The sequence below is a fragment of the Nerophis ophidion genome, linkage group LG14 (assembly GCF_033978795.1).
Source record: "Nerophis ophidion isolate RoL-2023_Sa linkage group LG14, RoL_Noph_v1.0, whole genome shotgun sequence".
Classification (NCBI taxonomy): Eukaryota; Metazoa; Chordata; class Actinopteri; order Syngnathiformes; family Syngnathidae; genus Nerophis; species Nerophis ophidion.
In genome coordinates, this window is record NC_084624.1 from 14,665,124 (window position 1) to 14,682,483 (window position 17,360).

At 42.1% G+C, this 17,360-nt stretch overlaps 2 protein-coding genes across 3 annotated transcripts in view; both read left to right on the forward strand.

Moving 5' to 3' along the window:
- The window catches only part of znrf1 (zinc and ring finger 1), a 54,970-nt gene extending 54,331 nt beyond the window's left edge, over positions 1 to 639 (forward strand). For both annotated transcript variants that reach the window (XM_061919911.1, XM_061919910.1), the window contains one exon: positions 1 to 639. This exon is cut by the window's left edge and continues 3,037 nt beyond it. The gene's annotated coding sequence lies outside the window, so the exon portion shown is untranslated.
- Positions 640 to 5,749: 5,110 nt separating this feature from the next.
- Positions 5,750 to 15,544, forward strand: gins3 (GINS complex subunit 3). Its single transcript, XM_061919912.1, has 3 exons — positions 5,750 to 6,036; positions 9,022 to 9,255; positions 15,195 to 15,544. The coding sequence occupies exons 1-3, from the start codon at positions 5,866 to 5,868 to the stop codon at positions 15,423 to 15,425; spliced, it is 636 nt and encodes a 211-aa protein (XP_061775896.1). The 5' UTR covers positions 5,750 to 5,865; the 3' UTR covers positions 15,426 to 15,544.
- The last annotated feature ends 1,816 nt before the right edge of the window (positions 15,545 to 17,360 follow it).

Below are 17,360 nucleotides of genomic sequence, written 5' to 3' on the forward strand. Positions count from 1 at the left end.
ACCATATTAACTCGTCGTCCCCAGGTTCCCCAGAAAGAATGATCAGCACATAACTTCATCAATCCAGAGATTTAAAGACGCGTATGAGCTAACTGGGCAGTGGCCATTTTACCCAATTTTTTTTATGCCTCCACAGTCTGTAGAAAGGGTGGTCCCCACAAGTCCTGATCCAAAACTTAGTCCCCATTCTAAATTATAACCAGTATGTATGTGTTTGTGTGTGTGTGTGTGCATGTGTGTGTGTGCGTGTGTGTGTGTGTATGTCATATTCAAATGTTTACAGCCTCGATGTTTCTTGTGTGTGACTGGCAGTCGTCCCTTTACTTTGCTAAAGTTTACAGCGACAGAAAAGCTGCGTGACGCATGGTAACGTAAAACGCCGCTACGCTGTGTCCCCGCTAGAGTAGGTCAGACGTGTGCCCGACAGGAGACGTGATCCACTCGGACTCGGAAAAAGGACTGCGGTGCCGCAGTAGATCCGTTTTTAAAGGTGCGTATTTATTAATTTCTTCATTCTCGACAATATTTGTTTGATATCACGGCCATGTCGGACACGACTCTGCAGAACGCCAACAGTTGACGTGTGAAGAAAACAAAGCTACTGTCAACAAACGTTGGAATAAATTGTGTTAGATGACATTGACGTGTCCTTTTCTTCTGGGTGTAAACGTGGAAAATAAAAGGCAATGCTTGGATGTGGAAGAAACATTCCTATTTTTACTGGATGAAGAGCCACAGTAACCACTGTACATGTGCATTCATTCATCCATCCATCTTCTTCCACTTATCCGAGGTCGGGTCGCGGGGGCAGCAGCCTAAGCAGGGAAGGCCTGACTTCCCTCCCCCCAGTCACTTCTTCCAGCTCTTCCCGGGGGATCCCGAGGCGTTCCCAGGCCAGCCGGGAGACATAGTCTTCCCAATGGGGTGGTATAGATCGGTTGGTAGAGCGGCCGTGCCAGCAACTTGAGGGTTGCTGGTTCGATCCCCGCTTCCGCCATCCTAGTCACTGCCGTTGTGTCCTTGGGCAAGACACTTTACCCACCTGCTCCCAGTGCCACCCACACTGGTTTTAAATGTAGCTTAGATATTGGGTTTCACTATGTAAAGCACTTTGAGTCAATAGAGAAAAAGCGCTATATAAATATAGTTCACTTCACTTCAATGTGTCCTGGGTCTTCAAATCAAAACATTTAATAATTACATTGCATAAACTTATGAATAAAAATATTTTAAAAATGAATCATGAATTTCAAAGCCATATTTATTATTTTATTCATTTATAAAAACAAATTTAATTATGTCTCACAACTAATTAATCGCACTTTGTTCATAGTTAACATAAAAATATGTAACAACTTATAAGTGTGCAACGGACTGTTAAATTTTTTAAACGATGACTGGACATATTTTTTGTTTTAATTATATGTTAATAAAATAACAAGCCTTGTTAAACAGTTCGACACGAAATTGACGTAAGCGCACTTTTTTTTTTTTTTTTAAATAAACAATTACCTGCCCGAAATAATTTCAATTCCTGCTGTAGGAGCACTTGCATTCAGAGGAGAGGAGCAACACTTCTGTGTTTGCGTACCAGTTTCGCAAATTAATAACACAAAATTTGGATTGTTAAGACTTTGGTTTGATTGTCAAATTGACATAAATACACTTTTATTTTTTTTTAAATCAACAATTACCTGCCCAGACAGAATTTCAATTCCTGCTGTAGGAGCACTTGCATTCAGAGGAGAGGAGCAACACTTCTGTGTTTGCGTAACAGTTTCGCCAATTAATAACACAAAATGTGGATTGTTCCGATCTTTGTTTAATTGTCAAATTTGTCAAACTGACATAAACACACGTTTATGTCAGTTTTCTACCTAGATAGTGCTTTTAATATTCTGTACATTAAGTCTTGTACAAGTTAATGGTTTGTATATCACTGCATGACAATGGATTAATCTTCCCTATTTATTAACTGTAATACATTTTTAAGACTGAGATTTAAGATTGAACTCAGGACCTTCGTATTGTGAGGCAGACGCACAAACCCCTTTCCACCGTGCTGCCCATATGTATATATATATATATATATATATATATATATATATATATATATATATATATATATATATATATATATATATATATATATATATGTACATATACGGCAGTGCCGTGCGGTGAACTATACACCAGGTGAGGCATAGATACTTTTGGAGTTTTTCTTCTTTTTTTTAAGTTAAATTCATATGAGCAGTTGTAACCATTGTTGATTTAGGTAGCACATTAGAACAACAGGAAAACGAAGGGAGTAATTTGCTTTCATAAAAACGTCATCATAATGATATTATGGTTTGACAAATTGGTCCAAAAAGTATTTGACAAAGTTGTTACTTTTTGGTCCCATTTTCTTTTAACAAAATAAATTAAGTATTGTGAATATATCTTACCTTTCTGTATTTGTACCCGAAGCAGCAATAACACCCACAAACGCTGGCTTACTCTGATAAAAATGCCATGTTTGTTATAAATACAGTTTAAAAAAAGAAAAAAGGCTGGCTTCCGCTGGAGAGACATATGTCTGCTAGCTTTAGCACCCCCATTTCTCCCAGTGTGGCGAGTCAGATTACTGCTGAGGCATTGAACAATACATCACCCCGTACTTTGAGGCAGAGGTACTTGCTGCCTCATGGCCTGCCTTTTCCCCGTGGCATCAAGCACGCGCCCCCTCTCACGCACACGCTCAATACACACTGTGTGTAGCCGTGGAGGCACCACCTGTGTCTGCCTCACTTCTGGTCTGCTGCATTATTTTGATCAGGAAACACAGAATTTCCGCGATATTGATCATGAAAAGTATCCAAATATACATGAACCACACCAAAATCACATAGAAAGCATAGACCAAAAGAAAAATATTCCAACTTATTTTATTACTCTGTTTTTTGAACATCTCATAGTTAAGCCTTTTACCCCTCCTGGTGGCAAGGTGAGGCACTGACAGCACGTCACTTATATAGAGTGTCCTACATAATACTTCCCGGTGAATTCGGCGTATCGAATGGATTTTGATTACATGCACATGGTGTCGGTGTTTTAATTTGATTTATTTGATATGTTTTATCAAAAACCAAACAAAAAGACACCTATCATTTTTTTGTATTTTGCGGTGGCTTTAAATGGGGAACACAAAAGAAACGAATGACATACACATTTTAGCTACATCATTTGTTTGTCAAATGACTACAAACAGCAACATTTCGTTTTTCTATTGTAGCTGAGATAGGCACCAGCGCCCCCCGCGACCCCAAAGGGAATAAGCGGTAGGAAATGGATGGATGGACATATATATATATCCATCCATCCATCCATCATCTTCCGCTTATCCGAGGTCGGGTCGCGGGGGCAGCAGCCTAAGCAGGGAAGCCCAGACTTCCCTATCTCCAGCCACTTCGTCTAGCTCTTCCCGGGGGATCCCGAGGCGTTCCCAGGCCAGCCGGGAGACATAGTCTTTCCAACGTGTCCTGGGTCTTCCCCGTGGCCTCCTACCAGCTGGATGTGCCCTAAACACATCCCTAGGGAGGCGTTCGGGTGGCATCCTGACCAGATGCCCGAACCACCTCATCTGGCTCCTCTCGATGTGGAGGAGCAGCGGCTTTACGTTGAGCTCCTCCCGGATGGCAGAGCTTCTCACCCTATCTCTAAGGGAGAGCCCCGCCACCCGGCGGAGGAAACTCATTTCGGCCGCTTGTACCCGTGATCTTATCCTTTCGGTCATGACCCAAAGCTCATGACCATAGGTGAGGATGGGAACGTAGATCGACCGGTAAATTGAGAGCTTTGCCTTCCGGCTCAGCTCCTTCTTCACCACAACGGATCGATACAACGTCCGCATTACTGAAGACGCCGCACCGATCCGCCTGTCGATCTCACGATCCACTCTTCCCCCACTCGTGAACAAGACTCCTAGGTACTTGAACTCCTCCACTTGGGGCAGGGTTTCCTCCCCAACCCGGAGATGGCACTCCACCCTTTTCCGGGCGAGAACCATGGACTCGGACTTGGAGGTGCTGATTCTCATTCCAGTCGCTTCACACTCGGCTGCGAACCGATCCAGTGAGAGCTGAAGATCCCGGCCAGATGAAGCCATCAGGACTACATCATCTGCAAAAAGCAGAGACCTAATCCCGTGGCCACCAAACCGGAACCCCTCAACGCCTTGACTGCGCCTAGAAATTCTGTCCATAAAAGTTATGAACAGAATCGGTGACAAAGGACAGCCTTGGCGGAGTCCAACCTTCACTGGAAACGTGTCCGACTTACTGCCGGCAATGCGGACCAAGCTCTGACACTGATCATACAGGGAGCGGACTGCCACAATAAGACATTCCGATACCCCATACTCTCTGAGCACTCCCCACAGGACTTCCCGAGGGACACGGTCGAATGCCTTCTCCAAGTCCACAAAGCACATGTAGACTGGTTGGGCAAACTCCCATGCACCCTCAAGAACCCTGCCGAGAGTATAGAGCTGGTCCACAGTTCCACGACCAGGACAAAAACCACACTGTTCCTCCTGAATCCGAGGTTCGACTATCCGGCGAAGCCTCCTCTCCAGTACACCTGAATAAACCTTACCGGGAAGGCTGAGGAGTGTGATCCCACGATAGTTGGAACACACCCTCCGGTCCCCCTTCTTAAAGAGAGGGACCACCACCCCGGTCTGCCAATCCAGAGGTACCGCCCCCGATGTCCACGCGATGCTGCAGAGTCTTGTCAACCAAGACAGCCCCACAGCATCCAGAGCCTTAAGGAACTCCGGGCGGATCTCATCCACCCCCGGGGCCTTGCCGCCGAGGAGCTTTTTAACTACCTCAGCGACCTCAGCCCCAGAAATAGGAGAGTCCACTACAGATTCCCCAGGCACCGCTTCCTCAAAGAAAGACGTGTTGGTGGGATTGAGGAGGTCTTCGAAGTATTCCCTCCACCGATCCACAACATCCGCAGTCGAAGTCAGCAGAACACCATCCGCACCATACACGGTGTTGATAGTGCACTGCTTCCCCTTCCTGAGGCGCCGTATGGTGGTCCAGAATCGCTTCGAAGCCGTCCGGAAGTCGTTTTCCATGGCTTCCCCGAACTCTTCCCATGTCTATATATATATATATATATATATATATATATATATATATATATATACACATATATATGTATGTATATATGTATATATATATATATAATTATATATATTTTTTGTATATATATATATATATATACACACACACACACATTTTTTATATGTGTATATATATTTAATAATGGGCGTAACAGTGGCAGCGGGGTTAGTGAGTCTGCCTCACAATACGAAGGTCCTGCAGTCCTGGGTTCAAATCCAGGCTCGGGATCTTGCTGTGTGGAGTTTGCATGTTCTCCCCGTGAATGCGTGGGTTCCCTCCGGGTACTTCGGCTTCCTCCCAATTCCAAAGACATGCACCTGGGGATAGGTTGATTGGCAACACTAAAAACTGGCCCTAGTGTGTGAATGTAAGTGTGAATGTTGTCTGTCTATCGGTGTGGCGACTTGTCCAGGGTGTACCCCGCCTTCCGCCTGATTGTAGCAGAGATAGGGACCAGCGCCCCCCGCGACCCTAAAAGGGAATAAGTGGTAGTAAAATGGATGGATGGATAATCCCAGATCCATTGCTTTGGTCTGCGCGGGAGAAGCGTTCTCATTGGTCCGTAGCAGCAGGCGCCAAAATAGCAGGAACTCATAGTTGTAAACACGGAAGTGGAGATTGTTGCGGCGTCACCGACGGATTTTTTTTTTACATTTTCATTCCTTCTTGCTGCGGCTGTTTTAACACAATGGACACTCTGTCTTATTTGCCCGTACAACCCGGAGTGTGCATGGAAGAACATTTCTTCTCCCTGGACGACATCTTGCTCTCGCATGAGCGACTTCCCATCTGCACACAAGTGACTTTCCCGCGGCTGGGGTTTCTGGAGAAGTCCAGCGACTCGTCGGACATCCCGGAGGTATGACACCGATACACGATACACCACCACGGAGGCAACGTGGAGAGGAGAAACACATACAGTGGGGCAAAAACGTATTTAGTCAGTCACCGATCGTGCAAGTTCTCCCACTTAAAATGATGACAGAGGTCTGTAATTTCAGGGTTTCCCACACATTCATGTATTTGTTGCGGCCCGCCACGAAAGAATTACGGCCGCCTCAAAAAAAAAACATGAGGTGGCGACTTGTCCAGAGTGTACAACGCCTTCCGCCCGATTGTAGCTGAGATAGGCGCCAGCGCACCCCCCGACCCCAAAAGGGAATAAACGGTAGGAAATAGATGGAAACAAATTCAATTATTTTTTATTTTTTGGCTTTTGACTCACTCGACTGCTCATAAAAGCAATGGGACTCTGTCTGTGAATGGAGCTTCTAGTTACATATTATATAAATATGTATATAAATATGTACAAAAAGTGTTGTAATTATATTTCAACTCTGCGTTCTTCTTGGTCATCGCCGCCACCTTCCACCCCCACCCCTCGCCGTCCGACCACACCACAACAAATAGACGCCTGACCTGGGGGAAACACTGATATTTTCATCATAGGTACACTTCAACTGTGAGAGACAGAATGTGAAAAAAAAAATCCAGGAATTCACATTGTAGGAATTTTAAAGAATTTATTTGTAAATTATGGTGGAAAATAAGTATTTGGTCAACCATTCAAAGCTCTCACTGATGGAAGGAGGTTTTGGCTCAAAAGGTCACGATACATGGCCCCATTCATTCTTTCCTTAACACGGATCAATCGTCCTGTCCCCTTAGCAGAAAAACAGCCCCAAAGCATGATGTTTCCACCCCCATGCTTCACAGTAGGTATGGTGTTCTTGGGATGCAACTCAGTATTCTTCTTCCTCCAAACACGACGAGTTGAGTTTATACCAAAATGGATACATGCATGATACAGCAGAGGATTGGGAGAATGTCCTGTGGTCAGATGAAACCAAATTATAATTTTTTGGTATAAGTTATAATTTGCCAAATATGACAAAAAAAGCTACATTCGGCCTTCGGTGGAATGAGTTAAAAGCAAGGCCGAATAGTGGCGTGTGACGTAATGACGCAATTTTTTGATGCGGTGACGCAATCAACCAACGTGCAGTGACGTGGTGACCTTGTAACCCGGCGTCTTCAGCAAAATGTCAGCAGTGTGGAGATATTTTAAAGTGTCGGAAATTAACAAAAGAATTGCAGTTTGCAACGAATGTTCAGCCAAACTGTCTCGAGGAGGTGCCTCAGCAAATACCTTCAGCACTACTGCTTTAATTTATCATTTAAAAGCCAAACACCCAGAAAAGCATACCGAGTACAAGAGAGGCGGCTCCAGCTGCAGCAGCTGAAAGGAGAGCTGGTCACAGCACGAGAACGTCCACCCCGTCCGTGGACGACGTCTTTGAGAGGATGAAAAAGTTTGCGACTGACAGTGCCAAAGCAAACGGAATTACAAAGAAGGTAATGGAGTTTATGGCTTTGGATGATCAACCGTTTAGTGTTGTGGAGGACATTGGCTTTCGGAGACTCATGGAGCACATTGAGCCCCGTTACACGATACAGAGCAGACGGTATTTCTCTGATGTCTACTTACCGGTGATGTATGAGTGTTGCAGCCCGCGTCCACAAGCTCTTGGTTAAAGATAATGATGTTCACTTCAGCTTCACGACAGACATAATGAGCGCGGGTGTCAGCCAAACCAGCATGCAGAGTTTAACTGCACATGGGCCAGATTTCTTAACTTTTTTTGGGGGGCTTGACATACAGGCACAGTTGTTGATGTTTTTGTCCGACATCTAAGACAAATTAAAATTGTTTTATACATAGTTAGTTTCCTTATTTTTATTCTGAAGCTGAAGTACTGTTATTGACAAATCTGTTCTGGCCTGGGATATGTAGTGTTCCTGTATAAGTGTATGAGGTTACAAGCACACACTTATTGAAATTTAGTGGGGCCTCTGTATACATTATTAGCCTGTTGTGTCGGCTACCTGTTTAAGTGTAAGAGGTTACACGCACACACTTAATTGAGATTTATTTGAGCCTTCTGTTTACATTATTAGCTTGTTGTGTAGGCTACCTGTATAAGTGTATGACGTTACAAGCACACACTTAATTGAGATTTACTTGAGCCTTCTGTTTACATTATTAGCCTATCTACTGTGGCTAAGCAGACTTTTGCCAAAAGGACAATAATTCATTTGTTGTGGGTTTATCCACTTTAATGCACTTTATTTTTTTTAAGAATGCATGTTTTTTTTGAAGGCCTAATATAAATGAAGTGAATTATATTTATATAGCGCTTTTCTCTAGTGAGTCAAAGCGCTCTACACAGTGAAACCCACTATCTAAGTTACATTTAAACCAGTGTGGGTGGCACTGGGAGCAGGTGGGTAAAGTGTCTTGCCCAAGGACACAACGGCAGTGACTAGGATGGCGGAAGCGGGAATCGAACCTGCAACCCTCAAGTTGCTGGCACGGCCGCTCTACCAACCGAGCTATGAAAAACGTTGTGCTTTTTTTGAAAAGCAAAGGCTACTGGAATATTAAAAAAATGTCAATATTCAATAAAAAAATACTTTATTTGAAAAACATGTCTAAAAATTTATTCTAGGTTATTTATGCGATATAAAGAAAATTGTGAAAAACTGCATTCATTATTCGGTATTCGGCCTTCGGCCAAGCGTTTAAATTTTATTCGGCTTCGGCCACAAATTTTCATTTCGGTGCATCCCTACTATGTAGTCATTGTAGTATCGACTGGATATGGCTCTTGTACTGTATTTGTTATCATTACTATGGATACTTGTAAAAACGTTGTTTCGGCACGGATGCAAGCATGAGTCATTTCGAAGTAGCTCACCCACTTTTCTTGTGTGTAGCTACAGTGTGAGATGTAGAGAGTGTGACAGTTCTTCTGGCTCTAACAAAATCAAATGTCCCTCTCAGGGCACAAAAATGGAATTTCCGCTCTGGCTTTCCAAGGGTTTGTATGAGCAGAACAAAGGGATGTTGTCCGTGGAGCTGCCAAAGGTCTACAGAGAAGGATGGAGGACGGTGTTCAACGCTGACCCCACTGTGGTGGATCTTCACAAGCTGGGACCTTACTACTATGGCTTGGGCTCACAGATGCTGCACTTTGACAGTCCGGAGAACACAGAAATTGCACAGACATTGCTTCAGGTAACGCACAAACATAACATGTAGCTTGTAATATGGCTGTGTAACCTCACTCTTACTTATTCAGTGTTTCCCTCAGAAAATTTGCTAGTTAAGGTGGTGACTCTCCAGGGGGAGGGGACCACCACAGCCTGGGGGGCATTAGACTACAGACTGTGGTGAAGTAAGCCGGCTTCGTTGCGTGTAGAAGCCTACAACTTTTGGTTGTTTTCCGCTCCATTTGCTGAATGGCGATATACGATATATACCTCTATTTTTTCCCGTAAAGTAAAAACAAAACAGTCCTAGTTACCTGAGATACTAAAATAATGACTTACAAAGTCAAAAAACGACTGCGAGCGAGCTGAGCTGCGGCTTATGTTTCTCGAACGTCAACGGGCTGATCGTGATGTTACTAGTAGTTGACTTGGAAGTGTTTATTATAATTTGAGAAGAGTCCGCTGCCTTATGCTCACCTTTCTGCTCAAGCCACAGAAGGAGCACTGACTACATTTGCGCTGAATACGCACTGCAGATTGGCTGTTACATGCGCTCTGAATACGCACTGCTGATTGGCGTGTAACCAATCAGATGATTCTGTGGGTGGGACAACGCTGGGTGCTGCAGAGACATACTGACAAAGGCAGAACTAAGCGGAGCAGCTTGTTAAGACTTTAGTTTTAGGCGGTGGCTTTTTATTGTTAAGGCGGCTGCCTTAAAGGGGAACATTATCACAATTTCAGAAGGGTTAAAACTAATAAAAATCAGTTCCCAGTGGCTGATTTTATTTTTCCAAGTTTTTTTCTAAATTTTACCCATCATGGAATATCCCGAAAAAAGGCTTTAAAGTGCCTGATTTTCGCTATCTTTACATCCGTCGTCCATTTTCCTGTGACGTCATTTAGTGATGCCAACATGGCGGATAGCCCAGCAAGATATAGCGACATTAGCTCCAAATCAGACTCGGATTTCAGCGGCTTAAGCGATTCAACAGATTACGCATGAATTGAAACAGATGGTTGGAGTGTGGAGGCAGATAGCGAAAACGAAATTGAAGAAGAAACTGAAGCTATTGAGCGAATAGCTTTTGACGCTATTCGGCGATCGCCTTCGATTGAGTGTCGCAGGATGTCCATACATCTCTGTGCCATGTCTGCCTTAGCATCGCCGGTAAAATGTGCAGACCAAACGATCGGGACCTTCGCATCTTGCGACACTGGAGCAACTTAAATCCGTTGATTGGTAAGTGTTTGTTTGGCATTAAATGTGGGTGTACAGAAAGGCTGGATGCAAATATAGCTACAAATGTACATACAGCTAGCCTAAATAGCATGCCGTGCTAATCGAAGCACACTCCACGTAAGTCAACTTGAGTCCGTCCCTGATCGTGTTGTTACACCCTCCGACAACACACCGACGAGGCATGATGTCTCCAAGGTACGGAAAATAGTCGAAAAAACGGAAAATAACAGAGCTGTTTAAACTCGATGTTTGTAATGTGTTTGAGAAAATGGCGGACTGACTTCCTAAGTGACGTCATGTTGTGACGTCATCGCTCTGAGAGCGAATAATAGAAAGGCGTTTAATTCGCCAAAATTCACCCATTTAGAGTTCGGAAATCGGTTAAAAAATATATGGTCTTTTTTCTGCAACATCAAGGTATATATTGACGCTTACATAGGTCTGGTGATAATGTTCCTCTTTAACAACAAAGCACTGCGGGAAACCCTGTTATTTATTCCTGACAAAATACTTTTTTTGTCAAAAATGTGGCGTTAATTAAACAAAATATGATAAAAACTTTTTTGTTCATAGGTTTTTTATAAACTTTAACAAGGCTAACCAACTTTAAAAGGGTTTATGTCAATCAAACTCACATTATTGACAACAGTACACATGTTAACAAGCATTCACAACTATGAAACATTCACAATGGGCCGGGGATTACGCACGCCTTTACTTGCCATCCTTCTCTCCATCGTCCGCTCACTTCCCCACAAGATGGACAAGCTGGCGTTGCTGATGAGAAGAAACTAAGACTTTCATCTCCCAAGCTCCTTCGTCCAGCTCTTTCCGGGGGAAGTAGTCTCTTCGAAGTGTCCTGGGTCTTCCCTGTGGCCTCCTACCAGTTGGACGCACCTCAAACACCTTCCCAGTGAGGCGTCCGGTGGTATTCTGACCAGATGCCCGTACCACCACATCTGGCGTCTCTTAATTTGAAGAAGCAGCAGCTTTACTCTAAGCTCCTCCTGCAGAGTTCCTCACCCTATCTCCACCCGGCGGAGGAAACTCATTTTGGCCCCTTGTACCTGTGACCTTGTCCTTTCGGTCATAACCCAAAGCTCAAGACCATAGGTGAGAATAAGGACATAAATCGACCGGTGAGTTGAGAGCTTTGGCTTCCGCAGCTTTGGTCGATACTTAAAGGCCTACTTGAAATTAGATTTTCTTATTTAAACGGGGATAGCAGGTCCATTCTATGTGTCATACTTGATCATTTGGCGATATAGCCATATTTTCGCTGAAAGGATTTAGTAGAGAACATCGACGATAAAGTCAGTACTTTTGGTCGCTAATAAAAAAGCCTTGCCTTTACCGGAAGTCGCAGACGATGACGTCACAAGGGTGAGGGCTCCTCACGTCCTCACATTGTTTATAATGGGAGCCTCCAGCAGCAAGAGCTATTCGGACCTAGAAAACGACAATTTCCCCATTAATTTGAGCGAGAATGAAAGATCCGTGGATAACATTGATAGCGAAGGACTAGGGAAAAAAAAAAGGCGATTGCATTGGGACGGATTCAGATGTCTTTAGACACATTTACTAGGATAATTCTGGGAAATCCCTTATCTTTCTATTATGTTGCTAGTGTTTTAGTGAGATTAAATAGTACCTGATAGTCGGAGGGGTGTGTCCACGGGTGTCTTGAGGCAAGTGTCGGATGGAAGTTGACAGCAGCTGCATGGACGGCGCAAGCTCAGCTGATCTCCGGTAAGAGGCGACTTTTTACCACAATTTTCTCACCGAAACCTGCCGGTTGACAAGTGGTCGAGAACCATGTTCCCTTGACCGCTCTGATCCATAGTAAAGCTTCACATCTGGGAATTTTAAACAATGAATCACTGTGTGTTTGTGTGGCTAAAGGCTAAAGCTTCCCACCTCCATCTTTCTACTTTGAATTCTCCATTATTAATTGAACAAATTGCTAAAGATTCAGCAACACAGATGTCCAGAATACTGTGACTTTTAGCCGCAAATGGTGCTGCGCTAAAATGTCCCCTGCAACCCGGGACGTCACACTCACGCGTCATCATTCCGCGACGTTTTCAACAAGAAACTCTGCGGGAAATTTAAAATTGTAATTTAGTAAACTAAACCGGCCGCATTGGCATGTGTTGCAATGTTAATATTTCATCATTGATATATCAATCAATCAATCAATGTTTATTTATATAGCCCCAAATCACAAATGTCTCAAAGGACTGCACAAATCATTACGACTACAACATCCTCGGAAGAACCCACAAAAGGGCAAGGAAAACTCACACCCAGTGGGCAGGGAGAATTCACATTCAGTGGGACGCCAGCGACAATGCTGACTATGAGAAACCTTGGAGAGGACCTCAGATGTGGGCAACCCCCCCCCCTCTAGGGGACCGAAAGCAATGGATGTCGAGCGGGTCTAACATGATACTGTGAAAGTTCAATCCATAGTGGCTCCAAGACAGCAGTGAGAGTCCCGTCCACAGGAAACCATCTCAAGCGGATCAGCAGCGTAGAGATGTCCCCAACCGATACAGGCGAGCGGTCCATCCTGGGTCCCGACGAGCGGTCCATCCTGGGTCTCGACTCTGGACAGCCAGTACTTCATCCATGGTCATCGGACCGGACCCCCTCCACAAGGGAGGGGGGGACATAGGAGAAAGAAAAGAAGCGGCAGATCAACTGGTCTAAAAAGGAGGTCTATTTAAAGGCTAGAGTATACAGATGAGTTTTAAGATGAGACTTAAATGCTTCTACTGAGGTAGCATCTCGAACTGTTACCGGGAGGGCATTCCAGAGTACTGGAGCCCGAACGGAAAACGCTCTATAGCCCGCAGACTTTTTTTGAGCTCTAGGAATCACTAATAAGCCGGAGTCTTTTGAACGCAGATTTCTTGCCGGGACATACGGTACAATACAATCGGCAAGATAGGCTGGAGCTAGACCGTGTAGTATTTTATACGTAAGTAGTAAAACCTTAAAGTCACATCTTAAGTGCACAGGAAGCCAGTGCAGGTGAGCCAGTACAGGCGTAATATGATCAAACTTTCTTGTTCTTGTCAAAAGTCTAGCAGCCGCATTTTGTACCAACTGTAATCTTTTAATGCTAGACATTGGGAGACCCGAAAATAGTACGTTACAGTAATCGAGACGAGACGTAACAAACGCATCGATAATGATCTCGGCGTCTTTAGTGGACAAAATGGAGCGAATTTTAGCGATATTACGGAGATGAAAGAAGGCCGTTTTAGTAACGCTTTTAATGTGTGACTCAAAGGAGAGAGTTGGGTCGAAGATAATACCCAGATTTTTTACAGAGTCCCCTTGTTTTATTATTTGGTTGTCAAATGTTAAAGTTGTATTATTAAATAGAGGTCGGTGTCTAGCAGGACCGATAATCAGCATTTCCGTTTTTTTGGCATTAAGTTGCAAAAAGTTAGCGGACATCCATTGTTTAATTTCATTAAGACACGCTTCCAACTGACTACAGTCCGGCGTGTTGGTCAGCTTTAGGGGCATGTAAAGTTGGGTGTCATCAGCATAACAGTGAAAGCTAATACCGTATTTGCGTATGACGTCACCTAGCGGCAGCATGTACTATCAGACTGCGTGGTCGGTAGTAGGGGGTTTCAGTAGGCCTTTAAAGTTCTCCTGTGTCTTGGGGCGTATTTCATGGGTAACAATAAAAAAAGACAACAAATTTTGTAATCCTAAAAAATATTGACTTAATCATTGAAATATCAACTATGTACGGTTCTTGTACTTGGTATTGTTACAGTCGATGTCTGTGTAAACCCACCTATTTGTTTACATTGAGGAGCGCTAGCTGGCTGTTAGCGGTTAGCTATTATGTTCTATAGTGTGTCATTAGGCAAGTTTAGCTATTCCTCGTCCTGCTGGGATGATACTTGTAAGTAACGTAGGTTTTTGTCACAAGGCGGCGAGGATTAATGATTTTGAAGTAGCTAAATCACTACCGACTTTGGATGGACGTTAGCCGCTAGCTAGCTAACGGCTGACCAGAGTAAGAGCTAAGCACCTCTTGCAGAGCGATGCTTCAGTGTTTATGGCTTCAAATTTATCGTTTGTTTTTAAGCCAAAATGCGTCGATTTTCCCTTTTCTATCTCCACACTGTTTCTGCTTGTAAGTACCCATTTTACCAGCAATGTCACAACGTGACGATGGCGTGCCATCTTGTCTCTCTTTCAAATCATGAAGTTAATTTGCTTCATCCTTTTCTGTTTTAAGTTATTTCATTATCTATTTTACAACATTTTTTCTCATACACATGTCACTGTTATTACTACTTTAATTTTAATATTTTTATGTGTGTATGTTTATTTTTGTTATGTTTTGTTTATTTTTGTTAGCAGATACTGTGGTCACACTGTAAATGTACTTGTAAAGAAAATTCAAATTTAAATATTTAAAAAACAAAGTGTTTTTTCAGACTGCAATATTGTGCATTGAAGGACACTTATTATGCATGTCAAGCTTGTGTGCTATTGTGTGGTTAGCTGTTGTGTAGCTGCTAGCTCCGAGTAGCCTACAGCCTACCAAGTTTACCTTTCGCAAATGACTAAAATACAATGGAAGACAAGCAGGTCAGTGATGTAAAAAGTGTTGCTTCAGTTGATTGGACTTTTCCAGATGAACATGATGTTTCTAACAGTAACCTTTCACGCCCTCGCTCATTCAGACGTTCATCGGCCGATTCCGACGCACCATGGACTCTTCGCAGAATGCCTACAACGAGGACACTTCGGCACTGGTGGACCGCCTGGACTGTATCGAGAAGGTTCTGTTCCGCTCAGGTCAGCTTGGCCTCAACAGCTTCCAGAGCTGGGAGAAAGGACATGCCTCCCAGCTCACCGCCTCCAGCCTGGTGCTCAACTACCGCAAGAGGAAGATGGCTGATGTCCAGTCGTGATCTCAGGAAGGGCAACAGACTTTTAACCTTCTTTTATTACCCCTCGATCATTCTCTACGCAACCTGTTCAGGTATGTGTTCTTCGGTGGAACTTTTACCAATAAAACTAATAGACTTTTTTTTTTTTTTCATTTAAATTTGGGAGTACTACACAACCATCATTACACAACATGATGTTGCACATGGATTTGTATAGAACAGGGGTCACCAACCTTTTTGAAACCAAGAGCTACTTATTGGGTACTGATTAATGCGAAGGGCTACCAGTTTGATACACACTTAAATAAATTGCCAGAAATAGCCAATTTGCTCAATTTACCTTTAACATACAAATATATGAATGGGTATTTATGTCTGTCATTCTGTCGTACATTTTTTTCCTTTTACAGGTTTTTTGTAGAGAATAAATGATGAAAAAAACACTTAATTGAACGGTTTAAAAGAGGCGAAAACAGGAAAAAAATGAAAATAAAATTTTTAAACATAGTTAGTTTCAATTTCGACTCTTTAAAATTCAAAATTCAACCGAAAAAAAAGAAAAGAAAAACTAGCTAATTCGAATCTTTTTGAAAAAAAATTAAAAAAGAATTTATGGAACACCATTAGTTATTATTCCTGATTAAGATTAATTTTAAAATTTGGAAGACATGTTTTAAATAGGTTAAAATCCAATCTGCATTTTGTTAGAATATATGACAAACTGCACCAAGCTATATTTCTAACAAAGACAAATCATTATTTCTTCTAGATTTTCCAGAACAAAAATTTAAAAAGAAATTCTAAAAACTTTAAAACAAGATTTAAATTTGATTCCAAAGATTTTCTAGATTTGCCAGAATAATTTTTTTGTCTTTTAATCATAATAAGTTTTAAGAAATATTTCACAAACATTCTTCGTCGAAAAAACAAGCTAAAATGAAGAATTAAATTCAAATTTACTTATTATTCTTTACAATAAAAAAAATTTATTTACTTGAACATTGATTTAAACTGTCAGGAAAGAAGAGGAAGGAATTTAAAAGGTAAAAAGGTATATGTGTTTGAAAATCCTAAAATCATTTTTAAGGTTGTATCATTTCTCAAAAAATGTCTTTTGGAAAGTTATAAGAAGCAAAGTAAAACAAATAAATGAATTTAAACAAGTGAAGACCAAGTCTTTAAAATATTTTCTTGGATTTTCAAATTCTATTTGAGTTTTGTCTCTCTTAGAATTAAAAATGTCGAGCAAAGCGAGACCAGCTTGCTAGTAAATAAATACAATTTAAAAAATAGAGGCAGCTCACTGGTAAGTGCTGCTATTTGAGCTATTTTTAGAACAAGCCAGCGGGCGACTCATCTGGTCCTTACAGGCTACTTGGTGCCCCCTGGTTTAGAACCATCAAAGAAAGAGTTGTGCTTATTTCCTTAATGTAATAAAAATATAAAAAGGCACTACAAATGGCACAATAAAAATATCCAGAGAACAGGAAACACTGCTGTCCTGCCAGTAAAGGATCAATATTACACTGAATATGTCAAAAAGTATTTACTACACATGACAATTATTCAGGCCTAGTGTACAGATACTTCAAATAGAAATAGAATAAATACAATTGAACATTTAGTGCTGTACAATCTTCTTAATAATGAAATTTCCATCCATCTATGTGTCTTTTCTTTATTGCACTAAAAGAAAAGACACATGAAGTAGTCACAATATTTCTTGTCTTCCAGAATTGATTTCTCTTTCCGTCCAGCAGATGGCGTTAAATTCTCTTTCTGTCCATCAAATCAAGTTGGCCTGGAGAGACAATATTATGTAAATCAGAAATAATAAAAAAAAAATGTTGCCGAAAATAATATCGAAAAACATTATCTGCGCAAATAATGTTATCGAATCAATTAATACAAACGAAAAAAATTACGTAAACATTCAAGTAGATTGATTTTAATTTA

Excerpts from the sequence above, each read along its gene's own strand:
- gins3 (XM_061919912.1), top strand. The coding sequence starts at position 5,866 with ATGGACACTCTGTCTTATTTGCCCGTACAACCCGGAGTGTGCATGGAA. Across the intron at positions 6,037-9,021 it reads ACTCGTCGGACATCCCGGAG|GGCACAAAAATGGAATTTCC; the intron begins GTATGACACCGA and ends TGTCCCTCTCAG. Across the intron at positions 9,256-15,194 it reads TTGCACAGACATTGCTTCAG|ACGTTCATCGGCCGATTCCG; the intron begins GTAACGCACAAA and ends TCGCTCATTCAG.